The sequence below is a fragment of the Diceros bicornis genome, chromosome 22 (assembly GCF_020826845.1).
Source record: "Diceros bicornis minor isolate mBicDic1 chromosome 22, mDicBic1.mat.cur, whole genome shotgun sequence".
In the NCBI taxonomy this organism is placed as follows: domain Eukaryota; kingdom Metazoa; phylum Chordata; class Mammalia; order Perissodactyla; family Rhinocerotidae; genus Diceros; species Diceros bicornis.
The window spans coordinates 30,823,940-30,841,479 of NC_080761.1; the positions used below are offsets into that span (position 1 = coordinate 30,823,940).

Consider the following 17,540-nt stretch of genomic DNA (forward strand, 5'->3'; position numbering starts at 1 on the left):
ATTACTGCACTAACCCTGTCCTTTCCCAGTGCCCCCCTTCCTCTCCCCTTTAATGGGGTCTTTCCCACCCCATGAGGAAGGGTCTTTGCATTTTGATTTAATGGAGCACTGCCACAGCTTGTATTTATTCACTAGTGAAGACAGACCATTCTTGTTTTTTTATTTCTTGACAGTTGATGGATTGTAATAGGCAGCCACATCTGAGGAAATAAATGAGACTGCAGTCCTGTAATAATTTCTTATTACACATATAGAAGAATAATCTTTACTGTGATTATTGTATAAGTTGTACAAATGTGGGGCTTTTTTTTGGCACCAGAAATACGATTGGATGGACTTGTTTTCAAGTAGTCTTTACTGCTTGGCAGAACATGAGGCTGATACCGGCTGTATTTATGATTACTTTCTGGACTCAGTCCAGTTTGGATTTCAATATATTCCAAGTACATGTGAATATGGAGAAACGTACGTCATTAAAATTGCATTTCTTATGTAGCCCATTTTTACATTTGGACTGATTAATGAGTTTCTGTAGAGTAAAAATAGAACACATCCCACCAAACCATTTCCTAGATTTATCAGTGGACCCGTTGTCCTTGGGGCAATGAAGGACTTCTCTTGTCCAGAGCTTGTTAGCCATTCATTACAACAATGACAATTCTACCTTTTATTTGAATTAACCAATTTCTTAGAGAACGGACGTAGAGTTAGAAATCTGAGTTGTAGTTTGTAGCTGCACGTCATTTGCTGAAGAAAAAAAGTGCTCCTTAACCTTTATGACATGCTTCCTATTAATTAAGGCAGAATCCTCATATTTACTAGTGAAATAGTTTGAGATCTTCTAATCAAAAGTTGGACATAATGATGAGGTAATTCAATTTTTAAATACATTATCTAAATAGAAATGGAGGCACGTCATTAAATAATCCAAATGTAGTGAGGTCGACATTAGATTTTACTTTTCATTTTTGTCTTGCTTTTTACGTTACTGGCAATACCCTAGTGTTTTGGCAATCAATCAACTAATATTTATGGAGCACGTACCGTGTGTTGGTGATGGACATAACAGCGGTAAAGCGGACTTGAACCCTGTCATGACAGAATGTAGGTTCTAGTGTGGGAAACAGACGTAAATAAATACACAAACATATGATTGCAAATTGTTGTAAGCGATCTGAAGGAAAAGAACAAGGTGCTTGGATATGAAAGACATTTGGTTTGAGATATGTATAGAGAGATCAAGAGTGAGAGGAAAACTTTGTCACATAAGAAAGGGATCCATCTAGGGCCGGCCCCGTAGCTTAGCAGTTAAGTGCGTGTGCTCCACTACTGGCGGCCCGGGTTTGGATCCCGAGTGCGCACCGAGCCACCACCTCTCCGGCCATGCTGAGGCCATGTCCCACATACAGCAACTAGAAGGATGTGCAGCTATGACTTACAACTATCTACTGGGGCTTTGGGGAAAAAAAGGAGGAGGATTGGCAATAGATGTTAGCTCAGAGCCGGTCTTCCTCAGCAAAAGGAGGAGGATTAGCATGGATGGTAGCTCAGGGCTGATCTTCCTCACAAAAAAAAAAAAAAAAGAAAGAGATCCATTTATTTATGGTTATTTCCATTCCAAGTGTGGGGCTTTAGTCAAGCGACCTTCTCCTGCCGTGCCCACTTCTAGTTGTACCCACCCCCTCTCTCCCTGCACCACTGCCCCACAATCAGATGTTAGGAAATGGATGAGACTCTCTCATAGGTATGGTTGTTATACATAGATATAAATCTATATTACATGTATGATCATGTATATAACCTGTTTCTCCACCTAATGGTAATGCTTTTCCGTATCATTAAATGTTCTTCCATAAGTTATTCTGTGATTTTTTTTTTTCGGTGAGGAAGATTGGTCATGAGCTAACATCCATTGCCAATCTTCCTCTTTTTGCTGAGGAAGATTGGCCCTGAGCTAACATCTGTGCCCATCTTCCTCTATTTTGTATATGGGGCACCGCCACAGCATGGCTTGATGAGCGATGTGTAGGCTGTACCCAGGATCCAAACCCACGAACCCTGGGCCACTAAAGCGGAGTGTGCGAACTTAGCTGCTATGCCACCAGGCCAGCCCATATACCATGATTTTTTTTTAAAAGAATACCCTATGGTTTCCAGAAAGTGTTTTTTACATTTTTTAGATCTTTGATAAACACTGCTGAGATAAACATTCTTAAATGTAAGCTGGTACATTAATTAATAATATTTTCTTAGGATAAGTTCTCAATTGTTGCATTACTGTTCACAGATTATTCATATTTTAAAATATTATTACACATTTAAAAACTTTGTTATGTGTTGCCAAATTGTTGGCGTGGTTTATTCTTAACATGTCATGGATTGGTTTAATGCAGCTTCATTTTGCTATTTGTGAGTCTGAAGTCAAGCAACTAACAGTGACAGTCATGGAAGTTAGTTCTGGATCCCTGTTGGCCTTAAACTAAATTAAATCCTGTTCTTCCCATCTTGATTTCTTAGAATAATAATGAGTCTTCTTACGAGAAATGTTTCTCCATATACTTCCCTATTGATAGTGTTCTAAATCTGGCCAGACAGAAGTTGAAGAAACACTTAAAATTCATTGTGTTTTTCTACTTTCTCTTTGTTGTTCTTTTGGTGTCTGTTGAATATATCTATCTGTTTTTCTGCTTTAAGTGATTTCACAAAATTAATAACAGAGAAAAGATAACAGCAGTGCCAAACAGATTCTCACACTTGAGTGGGAATGCAGGAATTGCCAGATGAAATGAATCTGAGATGGTGAATTATTTACTTATAGTGCTGCTGCGTGGTTTTCTAAGAAAGTGTCGCTGAAAAAGCAGGTGTTGTCAGTTAATTTAAAAATTTTTATTTCCAACAAAATTATTTGTTTTCCTTTTATTGTTTAGTGTTAAATTTCTGACATATTGTTAACATCAGAAAGTCTGAAATAAATTATACTTCTTCTTAAAGGCATTAATTTTTTGGTCTAGTTAGCTTTCATCAGGTTGTTTCCTGTTTTGGAAGTAATACTAGAGAGTTTTTAGGTGACAAGAGACATGTGATCAGAGTGCATTTAGTGAGGGGTAGTGTTTATGACGTAGCTGTTAAATAAAAGATTCATTTTTTCCTGAGACTCACATTCAAACATCAGTATGACGTATAGGACTTAAAAATATGATAACCCAGGGGCCGGCCCAGTGGCGCAAGCCGTTAGGTGTGTGCGCTCCACTGCCGCGGCCCTGGGTTTGCCGGTTCGGATCCCGGGCACGCACTGATGCACTGCTTGGCAAGCCATGCTGTGGCAGCGTCCCATATAAAGTGGAGGAAGATGGGCACAGATGTTAGCTCAGGGCCAGTCTTCCTCAGTAAAAAGAGGAGGATCAGCATTAGATGTTAGCTCAGGGCTGATCCTCCTCACATAAAAAAAAATAAAGAAATAAAAATATGCTAACCTGGAATTTATTTGAAGGATGTTACCAAGTTGTTTTTATTTCTCACAAGCAAAGCATTCTTCATATATACTATCTAGAGCTTCCATTCTGCGGGTGCATTATGCATACATGGCCATTTTATTAATTTTTTCCCCTCATTTGCTCCTCCCCCCCACTTAAAAAAAAACAATATTTCTTCATTAATATTTCCTACATTGATGTTAGTGTTTGAACTGTGCAAAAAAAGATGACCTCATCTCCGATTCCGCAGAAGTGGAGAAGAGGTGAACATCTCTAACATCAGTCAGATGGCTTTTAACATGGCCAGCATTTTATTGTGAAATCCAGAAGAAGGCTCGTTCCATGTTCAGCCCCTTGCATAACTCAGCATGCTCCTGTGGACTCAGTGATTGCGGAGTGAATGGGGAGTGGAAAGTCCCAGAGAGGCTGGAGGTAGGAAACTGAATCTTGCGTCACTTGAACCTTTTTTTTTTCCATTTATTATCCTTGTGACATCCAGCAAGTCACTTAGCATTTTTGTGCCTCAATTTCTCATCTATGAATTGTGATGGTTGGAGTGGATGATTTACTTTCTGAGGTTCATTCTGGGTGGAGTGAAATTCTAATTGTCTCCACTTAGTCATTTAAAAAGAAATATCTGAAAGACTCTCGAAGGTCAGTATATCTGAGCATCATAGGAGAAGGATTATGTGTTGTATACTTTCATGCCATTTCTGTTGGCTCCCATACATGATCTTATAGACTCTTGTGAGCAAATATTTATATTCATAAAGTATGTGGATCTCTAAGTCTCTGCAGAGCCCTGTTTTTATCTGATCTTGCCCAAATTTATCATCCATATAAAATGTGACATGCAATGCATGAATTCAGAACAAAATAACTTTATCTATCCCTCAATACTAAAGAGTTCAATTTCATGTTGTGTTTTACATGGCACCAGGCATAGATTGTTAAATATCTGTAACTCTGAACTTCCACAACCTTCCTATGAGATAATCAGGTAAATGTTGAGAAGCAGAAATTCTAAAAAAAAATTCTACAGCATTTTTTGGAGACCCCTGGAGCAAGCTATTTGCATCCATTCCCCTTCTTTTTTTCTTTGTCTGTTTGAACAGTGTTCCCATGGGTCAGAAAGGTAGAGTTTCTAGTTCCGTACCTTAAATTGCTTTATAATTGCCTTACTTTTTAAAGGAGACATATCCTGGCATGGTGAAGCCTGAAAATATTCAGAAGAATTAATCTGAACCTCTTAGAAGTAGGGAAAGTGGAGGAAATGTGTTCTGGAAAATTGTTAGCTAGACTGGATAAACTTTATCAACATGGCATGATATCACGCATAAACAGCAAAAATAATGAGACCCAGACATTTGTTCTCAACTACAATTTCAAATTGGTTATGGGTCATAGAAAAAGAAGTTTGAGATGGAAAAATATGGCCCACATTTAAATTTAAAACCATTTAAAATGTATTGAATATGGTTTGGTTTTGGAATTTCCACAGTAGAGTGGGTAAGAGTATGGGAGTTGTTCTAGATTTGAATTTGCCAAAGGCTGTATTACTTGTTAGCTGTGCCTTTGGGCAAATTAACTTAAATTCTCTGAGCCTCTGTTTCCTTATATGTTTTAGGAAAAAAATGTTATTTATTGAAATAATATTTTTAAGGGCCTCTTAATCCTCTAGGTACCTAGAATGTACTTCTCAGTAAGACAGACACGGTGTGTATTTTCATGGTTTAAAGTAGAAAAGAAGGGGAAGGTCAGATATGGCAAAAGTTATGAAACAATTCACAATAAAGATTCATGAAAATTAGAATAAGAAATTCAGTTCTGGTATCATACTTTTTTACTATGACTGTGGTATATCTTTTGGGCCTTGAGGAAACTTTTAAAGCTACTTTCTTCTTCATGTCTGTGAGAACAAAACGTGCAGAAATTTTCTCTGGGTGTGTGTTCTGGGACTCCTGGAGCCTACAAATGTATTGTGCACCTTGACAAAATCAGAGTTTGTGACCTCTGCAGACCAGTCTGGGGGAAAACGAGAGATGTTTAGGCCTCCTGCAGACCTTGCTTCGTTAATGGATATAAGGACAAAGGAAATGGCCTTTGCTCTCCTTATGTACTGACTTTGTTGATTAATATTGATCTTAGAATTATATTTCTTTTTTCCCTCTACTCAGTCAGTGTAAACATAATTATATGGTTTACTTTTCATGTGCTCTGGTGAAACGGCCTATTATTTGTCCTTGGCTGATATTATATGAAATGTAACCCAGGAAATCAAAGTGCTGTTGAAATATTATTTTTCATCTTAATTAGATGTAAATATTTTAAAACTCCATTTCCTGTATTAAAATAATTCTTATAAATTGCTGAGGTAATTATAATAAATTTCTCCCAAAATTATTTGTGTAAGAGGGTGCGTGTACAAATGAGTAGTGATTGAATATATACGTAGATGAAATAAGTCAGTGTTATAATTGATATTCCATATGAGCAACGGGTGAAGGGCCATTTGGGGTTAGTGATGGGTGTCTAGTCTGTTCCATAGATAGGAACTGGCAGGAAACAGGGTGTTTTCTGTTTTACTATTACATCAGTTTCCTGCAAATTTTTTAGCTTTTGGTTAGCTATTTGAAGAATCGCATGGCTCTACTATCTTTGAAAATCAGTTTTGTGAAATGTAAGTATTTGAGTACAGACTGAAACTTTAAAAAATTTATTTGCTTTACAACAGCATTTTGAGTTTACTTCAATTTTTTGTGGAGAAGGAGGTCAGGGAGAGAGCATAATCATAATCATGTTTAAAGAGCTCTGTTGATCAAGTATATTTACACCCTCTTTGATTTTTGAAACCCCTGTGAGAAAGCTAAGAAAGCATTTTTACATGAAGAAGCCGACTCAGAGCTCATAGCTTCCCAGTTTTACCAGCTCATAAGTAGAAGAGCTGTAGTCAGTCCAAGGTTCAGCAAACAGATAGAGCAATGTGGCTACTGCTTATTAATCATGTTAAACACAGTCATATTCATTAATCTGGTAGAATAGCCACCAGTGTGGACTCTTTTTATGTCTAGCTTCTTTAGCTCAGCATAATGTGTGTTAAATTCATCTACATTCATTACACTGATTCTGAATTCCCCTTTTTGTGATTACACTTAGTTTTGAGCTAGCTGAGAGATATTGGTCTGTTTGGAGTACTCCAAAGAGGGTGAAATTCTGTTCATATTTGTAGCTAGTAGTGAAAATTTTATGATAAAAGATTGAATGTGCTACATAAGTAGGGTATTCTACTCACCTTTTGGAATTTATTTAGAGGAATTCCAATATAAATAGATCCCTTTGTTTTTTTACAGTTAATCCGCACATTAAATACTTTCATTCATTATTAATTATTTGGTGAACATGTAAAGAACAAAAGCTCCTTCAGCAATTTTTGTAGTATCTCATTAGGTTAGATACTTCTACAAATAGTAGAATAATATCCTGTCACTAGATGCTGGCTTTACTAATTGCTTAATGCATCTATTTTCTAAAGTTGTTTTTATTTAATGTTTCTTAACAACTCTTTAAATTAGGCCATGTTTGGGTTAAAATAATTGATTTAATTAAATTCCATAAAAATTGAAGGGCTTCTCCATTGGAACATAATGCCGGAAAATATTGATCAGAAATACTAATCTATAAATTTGGGTGTGTATTGCAAAATAGTCTCTCTCATTCATATTCAGAATGGGAAGTAACTAGGCGTAAGTGTAGCAGAGAAAGTCTTGGATTCCTAGAAGTGTACAAATTTAATATGAGTTAACAGTGTGGTGATTTCCCAGAGACCTGGGTCTTTCTCTCCTATATGTTTGGTATGTTGCAGTGGAAACCTACTCCATTTATATATAATGTTATATATCTACATTTATGTAGATGTGAGATGAAGATGAAGATTCAGGAGTACTAGTAGATTAATCGTAACATTGTTTTAACGCCAACACATTACCAGCAGGTTATTCTTTACATGTGTAGAGAAAGAAGAGTATTTAGGGTTTGGTCGTGACTAAGTTGAAACGAATAAAAGGGTTAGGGAATAGGAAGTTATAAAAGAGATGCAAACCTGGATGAATAAAGCGTAGATTGTAGATCAGTTGGTCAAAAAATCAGGTTAAGAAAGACTCATAGCCTTGTCACTTAAATATCCACATTCTGTAGTTAAGATTTCTCTTGATGCCTTACCGTTAGAATTGTCTAGATATCTTTTTCAACAAAGTATCTGAATTTACTGAGTACTAAATTATCTATGTTACTATAAAAGGTAGTTTGATGATTTAGAATGAAATTATATTTCAGGCCTAGTTACTGATTTTGGCCCTAATTAGTTATCACCATCAGTCACATTCTTAGTTAAATAAGAAGTTATTACGTACGCCTAATACTTTGCAGTGTCTTTGTTACTACAGAATGTAGAAATAATGAATAATTTGTCTGATTATGTTGATAACACATTCTTTTTAATTCTTATTGTCATAGCTAAAGAAAGTGGGTTGTTAGAAAATAATGAAGTGGAGAATATCTGTCTTCCCTTGGTTCTTTATTTATGAAATACTCTTTTTCAAAGGGCAACTTGTAATGTACAAACTCTTGGGCTCTCAACGCCAGTGAATGGTCAGTCCGTTGAATGTCTGGCATTTTTAAATTTTATACACAGTTCCGTATTTTCATAGCTTCTATATTTGGGGATGGAAGACAGTTTTGCTGTGTGTTGGAGAGGAAATGGATATTTCTTATTATAGTGCTGATCTAATATAGCAATTTGGTTGAAGACAATTAACTGATAACCTTCAAGAGCAGTAATTTTTTTCTGTGGGCTAGATTTAGATAAAAACCATAGGGTGTTAAAAACAAACTTTTTTGATTATTGATTTGAATTTCTGAAGGAAATAGGAGTTAATATGTTGCTTGTATTTTTTTAAAATATGAGCTATTTTTATTGTTAAATACATTTATAATGGTTATTACAAAGGACAGTATCTTACAGTGTTCTTAGGCTTAAAGACATGCTAACTACTCATGCATGAGCAGAAGACAGCAATATATACTTCATTTGGATACTCAAACATCTTCAAAACAACAGTTTGCTGTCATTGGCTCTTCTCTTGATTTGATTGTCCTGTTCAGTAAATCTGATTAGTTCTATGCATTGGGTCCTTTTCATAATCATTGGGAAATTAATAATTCATAAGAAAGATAGTAATTAACATTAAATTTTAAATGTTATGTGTCCTCTCTGGGCTATGATATACTGTGGTTGACATTCATTGGTATTTTGTTTGTAAACAAGAAGAGAACTTTCCCCCTATATGTAAAGAAAGTTACTCTTTAATCCTGAGGTTCAAGTGGATATTCTCATGTTTCTTAAAACTGCATAGATGGAGCCATCTAACACCAAGCTCTTATATTGAAAGGAGGCCTTTTTTTTTGGATACAGAGAGAAGTCACATGACTTTAACCCCCACCCACATCTTATTCTACCTTACAGTATCCTACCTTGGGCACATGGCGGGATTCATTTATGTTGTGGGTGTTTCCTCTCATACATGCCTGAGTTCTACTGGGCCTTCAGTTTTAGTTTCTTCAAGATGGGAGGTCAAGGAATTGAGTCTGATTGCAACACATGACCCAACCAGGAGTTGGATGTGCACGCACTAGTTCCACCTGTGATGATGGCTCAGTCCTCTCATATTATCTCTCAATCCCCCCAGGTCCATGATTCTTCAAAACCCCTGTGTACTTCTCCTTGACTCGTAAGAGCATTTGGTAGACATGGTAGCCTGATTCTTATTTCCTTACTTGCTTCAACTTTCTCTGTAAGGCACAATTTAATAACACTAGGAGCTCCTATATTCTTGTGCTCAAACTAGGATAAGGCTATTTGAATAAGGCTTATCCTATTTTTTTTAAAAATAGGCACTTACATAATATTTATAGTAGTCTAAGTATTTTACGAATATAAAACGTTTAGTCCTTGTATTGGCCCCACAAGGTAGTTACCATTATTATGCCTAGTTTTCCAGATGAGGAAACTGAGGCACAGAGAGGTTCAGTAACATGATCAAGGTTACACAGCTAGTCAGTGGTGAAGTTGAGGTTTGAATCCAGACTTTTTTTTTTTGTGAAGAAGATTGGCCCTGAGCTAACATCTGCCAATCCTCCTCTTTTTGCTGAGGAAGACTGGCCCTGGGCTAACATCCGTGACCATCTTCCTCTACTTTATATGGGACGCCGTCACAACATGGCTTGACAAACGGTGTGTCGGTGTGTGCCGAGGATCCGAACCCACGAACCCTGGGCCGCCGCAGCAGAGCGCGTGCACTTAACCGCTTGTGCCACCGGGCCGGCCCCTGAATCCAGACTTTTAAGCACCATGCTATACTGCATCATAGGTCTTACAGTTCTTCAACAAATTGATAGCATGTTTTCTTTTTCTCATCTTCTAAGGCATTATAACCCCAAATAGAAATTTAAAGGAGTAGTTTTGCATATTTAAAGGAATAATTTGCATATTATCTTTTATACCCTTGATTAGATAGTAATTTTTGGTAGATCTATGTTGTTTAGAAAAATTTAATATTAATGTGTTTTCTGGTTGATTTAATTCCGCAATTAATATATCTTAAGTAAAATGTATGACAGCATCTTTTTTATGCCCCCAGTATATTAGTTTGTTAGAGTTGCTGTAACAGCCTGAGGAGATCCTGTTGGCTTAGTCCCCTTCATTGTGGCTTTGCCCTTGGAGTCATTCTTTCTTTGTTTCATCCTGTCTGTCCCTTTTAGTCCAGGCTGGCAGCATTTCTGCTGGTATAAAATTCTCAAAAACTATGTTGGTCTTCTTTTTTTTTTTTTTTTAAAGATTTTATTTATTTATTTTTTTCCCCCAAAGCCCCAGTAGATAGTTGTATGTCATAGCTGCACATCCTTCTAGTTGCTGTATGTGGGACTCGGCCTCAGGATGGACGGAGAAGTGGTGCCTCAGTGCGCGCCCGGGATCCGAACCCGGGCCACCAGCATCGGAGCGCGTGCACTCAACCACCAAGCCACTGGGCCGGCCCGCTATGTTGGTCTTCTCTGCATGGGTGCCCAAGTCATCAGGCAGGAGGGTCCTTCACACATCTTTCCTGGATAACCACATCTCCGTTCCTGGCTTCTGCTGAGATGGTTGATTTGGTTCATGAATCTCATGCCTAATCTCTTTAGCAAATGTTTGTCCACTATGTAGGTAGGCTAAAAATTTTCCAAACTGGTTCCAGTTTGCTTAGCAGTTTCCTTATCAGATTATGTCTTTCCTTTCCTGTCTTACAATAACTAGCAAAGAAAATAAGGCTGTACGTCCATACTTTCCTTGGAAATCTCCTCAGCCACTTACAAATTCTGCCTTCCACCCAACAGAACAACATTATTCTGCCACTGCATAATAGAGATCACTTTTCTTCCAGTGTCCAATACAGTGCTCCTCATTTCCATCTGAGACCTCACCAGAAGCACCTTTAACAAAGTTCATATGTCTAGCAACATTCTGTTCATGACTGTATGTGTATCGTCTATGACTATAGAAGCTTTCTTTACCCTTCTTCTCTCCAAAGCTACTTCCACGTTTTTAGGTGTTTGTTACAGCAGTACCACACTTCCCAGTGTCAAAAATTTGTCTTAGTTTTCTAAGGCTATATTAGTTTCCTAAGACTGCTATAACAAAGCACTACAAACCGGGTGGCTTAAAACAACAGAAATTTATTATCTCAGTTCTGGAGGCTACAAGTCCGACAGCAAGGTGCCAGCAGGTCTGTCCTCCCTCTGAGATCCTTCCTTATCTCTTTGTGGTGGTGGAAGTTAATCTTTGGTGGTCCTTGCCTTGTAGATGTGTTACTTCATTCCGTGCCTCTGTCTTCACATGGCCTTCTCCCCTGTGTGTCTGTGTGTGTGTCTCTTCTTTTCTGATGAGGACACCAGCTCTATTGGATTAAGGGCCCACTCTATTCCAGGATGACCTTAAGAAATTACTTCTGCCGTAACCCTATTTCCAAATAAGGTCATGTGCTGATGTCTTAGGGGTTAGCATTTCAACATATCTTTGGAGGGGGACATAATTTAATCTATAACGCCCGTGTGATAACCTATAACACCCACATAGCAACCGTAACAGCCACATAATAACTGTAACAGCCACATCAAGAGGCTACTAGGGGGCCGGCCCCGTGGCTTAGCGGTTAAGTGCGCGCGCTCCGCTGCTGGCGGCCCGGGTTCGGATCCCGGGCGCGCACCGACGCACCGCTTCTCTGGCCATGCTGAGGCCGTGTCCCACATACAGCAACTAGAAGGATGTGCAACTATGACATACAACTATCTACTGGGGCTTTGGGAGAAAAATAAATAAATAAATTAAAAAAAAAAATAGAGGCTACTAGGCTTGTGGTCTTATTTTAAGGTATTGTTTCCTTAGTTCCTTCCTAATTATCATTTAATTGTTATAAATAGACTGAAAAGCAGAATAATTTCACACATTTTTGCATACCTTCAAAGCTTTCCTTATTAGACATTTGCACATGAAAGCATTTTTTTTTTTTTCATAATTAGCCATGATGTGTGTCACAAAGAAAATATGTTAAAGTAATACTTCAGTTTGGGTGTTTTGTTAAGTATTAACGTCTGGTTTTATTAATCATATATTGTAGTTATATGACTAACTTAGTATTTTCTGTCTTAGAAAGTTGCTGATTTTTAAAAACATTTTCATCTTTAACTTAGATTGCTGGTTTTCAGTTTCAATAATAGAGAGCATGAATCTGAATTCCTGGGAGACAGGAACACATATCATGACAGGAACAAATAATCATGATTCCATGTAATAAGTCTTAGGGTACTGAAATATGGAAGAATTCAATGTATGCAGACTCCTGACAATTCTCTTTACATTTGGACTTAGCATTTTTAACTAATATGTATGTTCTTAAAAGGAGTAGTAAGAATAGCCATTCTTATTAGTATTTTGACTTCATATCAAAAATAGTTTGCTTGAAAAGTGTTACCTATTATTGGTTATTGCTCTTTGTACCAATATATAGTCTGTAAGTTTCTTTATTTCTCAATGAGACTGTTAATGTCTTACTTTCCAACTAGTAAAGCTATGTAGTGCATTCTCTTAAATGATCTCATTTAATCTTCATAGGGGTTTAGATGAGTGTTATTATTTGTCAGTAGTAACAAGAGTAGATTTTCTCTGTGCTGCTGAAGTTGACTGTTTTTGACTCAACATTGTTCCTTGTGTTATTTTGGGTATTTTATGACTCTTTATTTTTAATATTTAAGATCGAAGATAACACTTATCTATTGTACTTACAGTGAGTCAAGCAGTCAGTTGAGTTGTAGATCTTGTTGTATGTTTACAAATTTCCAGACATCTGGAAGAGGGGAATGGGAAATTAATACGTGTGAGGGGCCATCCTGGTGGCGCAGTGGTTAAGTGCATGCTCTCTGCTGTGGCGGCCCGAGGGTTCACTGGGTCGGATCCTGGGCACGCACCGATGCACCACTTGTCAAGCCATGCTGTGGCGGCGTCCCATATAAAGTAGAGGAAGATGGGCACGGATGTTAGCCCAGGGCCAATCTTCCGTGGCAAAAAGAGGAGGATTGGCATCGGATGTTAGCTCAGGGCTAGTCTTCCTCACAAAAACAAAAAACAAAAAACGTGTGAGACAGAATTCTCCCACTCCAAAGAAACTTACATTGTCTGTATTGTCCACTCCTTAATTGTTCTTCATGAAACAGCTATTAATAATGTTGTAAGAAAATAAGAAAGTTTCTGCTGATGAATCTAAACTTCTATATCTTTCTTTGGTGAAAGAATTGCATCTTAAACCAAATATATTTAAATTTCTCAGGATCCTCATTTTCCATATTCTTAATCCAAGATAAGTATAGCACAATGACTTAGAACTCTTTCTATACCTAACTAATAATAGAAAGCAGCGCTTTAGATTAATAGTACTGCATTCAAAGGAACAATTGGTACAATTTGCATTCAGTTTTTAGGATGAATTTTCTTTAGATGGCAGAATGGTGAGCAGGAAGGCAGTGTGGTAGGAGCAATAGTGCTGAGGTAAGGAAGCGTGTGGTGCATTTGGGCTCTGGTGACTTTGCTTCTCCGGTTGAAGAGTGTTCATGTTGACTTGCAGTGGGACAAGAACCTGGCAGTCTGACTGGTGGAGTCAAATCTTGGAGCCCTTGAATGCCTGGCTCAGGACTTTAGACTTAATTCTAAAGGCAGAGCAGAGTGATTATCAAAGATTACGAGATATTTGAGGGAGATTAAAGTGACAGCTATAGATAGCTATAAAGATGGTGCTGGGAGAGACTGGAGGCAGGAAATTAGTTAGCTTTGTTATGCTGGGATTCAGTGCCTGACAGTGAAGCTAGAAAGATCCTGGTTTAAGGAATTTATGCAGGAGACATTTTAGAGGAAGAATTAATCATAGATGATGACAGACTGGATTTCTAGGGGTAGAGGGAAAGGGAGGGATTAGGAAATGCTGACTGTGAATGTAGGAGAATGGAAGAATTGTTGTGTTAGTGATAGCAGAATGTTTGCAGTTGAAGAAGATGTTGGTTTTAGGCATGTTGAATGTTGAGTTTTTCTGAACTTTCAAATCATAATGCCTGTCAACATTTGAATTGCATAGAGTGATATTTTGGGCTGGAGATTCTTAAGATTTTGAAATTAATTTGCATGGAGACGAAAATTGTATCACCAAAATATTGACAGACATTGTTTCAAGGCTGTTGTTGCGTCAACCATTCTGTTGCCAGCTGTGTTAAGAAGTGTCAAGGTATATTAGTTACATCTTTTTTGTGTGTGTGTGTGAGGAAGATCGGCCCTGAGCTAACATCTGCCAATCCTCCTCTTTTTGCTGAGGAAGACTGGCCCTGGGCTAACAGCTGTGCCCATCTTCCTCCACTTTATATGGGACACTGCCACAGCATGGCCTGACAAGCGGTGCGTCGGTGCGCGCCCGGGATCTGAACCGGCGAACCCCAGGCCACCGCACCAGAGTGCGTGCACTTAACCACTTGCGCCACCGGGCTGGCCCCTAGTTACATCTTTGAGACTACTTCTGCACCACTGTTTGAATGATATCTGCCCTGTTGCATGGAGTATTGGCCTAGACACAGTGTAACCTGTGTGAAGTCTTTATAGGACACTTGTTTTATAAGATAGGACTGCTAACTATGTAGTCATGAGAATCAAATCCAAGTGGATTCTAAATGATCTTTTCTTTGAACTTCTCACCTTAACACTATTCCTTGTTCCTAGTAGATATGTTTCCAGTGGGGATGGTGGGTGTTTTATGTGATATGATGTAGAAGAAACTATTCGTTTGCTCCTAATTGTTGGTTACTTTGTAAAAGTATATTTGTTAATAAACATAATGTGATTAAAATATATCTTGAAGACAATTTGTCTCAACCCATTGGTTAAATTATTCTAATCACATTCATTGGTTACTTTTATTTGTTGCCAACCTAGGTTTTCAGCTTTGCAGACCTTTCAACGTTCAGCTCACAGATACATCCTTGCGATAGGTGGGGAATCCTTCTGTTGCAGGCATGCTTTCAAATGTGTCCTCTTTCCTTTAAGTTCTTGGTACACAGTTCCCTCTGAACTCTACAAGGGATTTTAACATATTATTTTACCATTTATAAATGCAAATGTACAGGTTGTCACTTTTATTTGGAAGAAATTGAGTTTATCATTCACTGAATGTTTGAAAATGTAAAACATTATCCTCAATTATATAGTGACTAAATATTCTTGTATGGTACTTTCAAAGGACGACTCATTGTGACTTGATGTAGCGAGCGTAAAGCACACCAACCCCATTGTGTTTCAGTGCACCTGCAGGAAAGATATGGTGAAAATTTCAATGGATATCTTTGTGAGGAAATTTCAGCCGGACAGATACCAGCTTTGGAAGCAAGGAAAGGATATATACACCATTGATCACACGAAGCCTACTCCGGAATCCACCCCTGAAGTAAAAGCCTGGCTGCAGAGGAGGAGGAAAGTAAGAAAAGCATCCAAGAGGTGATTGTCCCTCCCCCAGCCCATCCCACTTGTACTTCCGTAGTTAAAATGGGTCATTGAATTGATGTTCTCAAAGACTATTTATTTGCTTTTTAAAATTTATTCATCATAAATTTACTTAACATCTTACTGAAAATTTCAGGCAAAGTATTTTTAATTCTTGAGAAGTATAATAAATAGAATGCAGGAAGAGATGTATATTGTGTTTGAGAATATTCCTGAAGTTGCTATTTCTGGCAAATAGAACAATACCGGAACTTCTTAGACCTGTTACACTAATGTATTTTAAAGTCATATTGCTGCTCTCTATTCATCTCCATGTTTTTAACTTCAATAACTTGATTTCCAACTTTTTCATTTTGCTACCGACTTTCTTTCTGACTTTAGTAGTTTTCTTCTTCATTTGTCAAACATCTGAGATATTACTTTTCTCATCAGGATGCCTGTATTTTGCTACATTTTATACACTTGGTTTTATTCTTTTATGAGATGTAAAGCACAGCATGTGGTGTTTTTGTACAGTGTCGTCCCTGTGAACTTTATTCTATATTCCGTTTTTGTGGCCAGGGCGATTTCAAAAGCTTTTAGGCTTGTTGTGGGCATCTTGCTGTTCTTTTTTTTTTTAAATTTTTTGTTTATTTTATTTTTTCCCCCAAAGCCCCAGCAGATAGTTGTATGTCATAGCTGCACATCCTTCCAGCCGCTGCATGTGGGACGCGGCCCCAGCATGGCCGGAGAAGCGGTGCGTCGATGCGCGCCCGGGATCCGAACCCGGGCCGCCAGCAGCAGAGTACGCACACCCAACTGCTAAGCCACGGGGCCGGCCCTCTTGCTGTTTTAAAACCCATTGAATAGGATTATGTGTTACATTGCTCAGGTCCTCAAGCAACCTTTCTAGACTTACATTTTCCAGGTTTATATTGTATTTTTACTCTCCAATATTACTCATTGTTTTTCTTTCAGATTGTAAAAGTAGTATTTGTACATTGGAGAAAATTTGTAAAATAAGGAAAAGAATAATGAAGGAATCCCAAATCACCCATAACCTCACAATCCAGAGATAACCAGTGTTAACCTTTTGTATATATCCTTTACATATATATTTATTATATATTATGTAATATTATATACTTTCCAAAATTGGGGCTATGCTCTCTTAATTTGATGACGAGTTTTTTTTCTTCCTTTTTTTGTGAGGAAGATCAGCCCTGAGCTAACATCCATGCCAATCCTCCTCTTTTTGCTGAGGAAGACTGGCCCTGGGCTAACATCCATGCCCATCTTCCTCCACTTTATATGGGACGCCGCCACAGCATGGCCTGACAAGTGGTGCGTTGGTGCGCACCCGAGATCCGAACCCGGGCCGCCAGCAGTGGAGCGTGGGCACTTAACCGCTACGCCACGGGGTGGCCCCTGATGACCAGTTTTGTGAGTGTTTTTTAATGTAATTAAATGGTTTACTACAACGTAATTTTTAATGCCTGCATGTGTTGAACTAATCCCCTGTATATGGAGCTGTAGCTTGTTTCTAATTTTTTTTTTAATTCTTTTTTTTTTTTTTTTGTGAGGAAGATCAGCCCTGAGCTAACATCTGCCAATCCTCCTCTCTTTGCTGAGGAAAACTGGCCCTGGGCTAACATCCATGCCCATCTTCCTCCACTTTATGTGGGACGCCGCCACAGCATGGCTTGACAAGTGGTGCCTTGGTACGCGCCTGGGATCTGAACCCGGGCCGCCAGCAGTGGAGCACGCGCACTTAACCGCTGCACCACGGGGCTGGCCCCTGTTTCTAATTTTTAACTAAATAACACTGTGATTTTAAATCTTTACCCACACTTCTGATGCTTATTTTCTGATGCTCTTTTTTCCTGACATTTATTTTCTGCTATTTTAGAGTGGTAGTGAGCGGAGGAACCTTAAGAACATGGCGTCAGACTTCCGCATTTTATAGG

General features: G+C 38.2%; 1 protein-coding gene across 8 annotated transcripts in view; it reads left to right on the plus strand.

The window, feature by feature from the left end:
- The window catches only part of KDM4C (lysine demethylase 4C), a 389,693-nt gene that overhangs the window by 207,377 nt on the left and 164,776 nt on the right, over window positions 1-17,540 (plus strand). For all 8 annotated transcript variants that reach the window (XR_009223452.1, XM_058565774.1, XM_058565775.1 and 5 more), the window contains one exon: window positions 15,395-15,588. Coding sequence is in view for 7 of the 8 variants with exons in the window: in XM_058565774.1 (XP_058421757.1) it covers window positions 15,395-15,588 (194 nt within the window). In the remaining variant the exon portion in view is untranslated. The remainder of the gene's footprint in view (window positions 1-15,394; window positions 15,589-17,540) is intronic.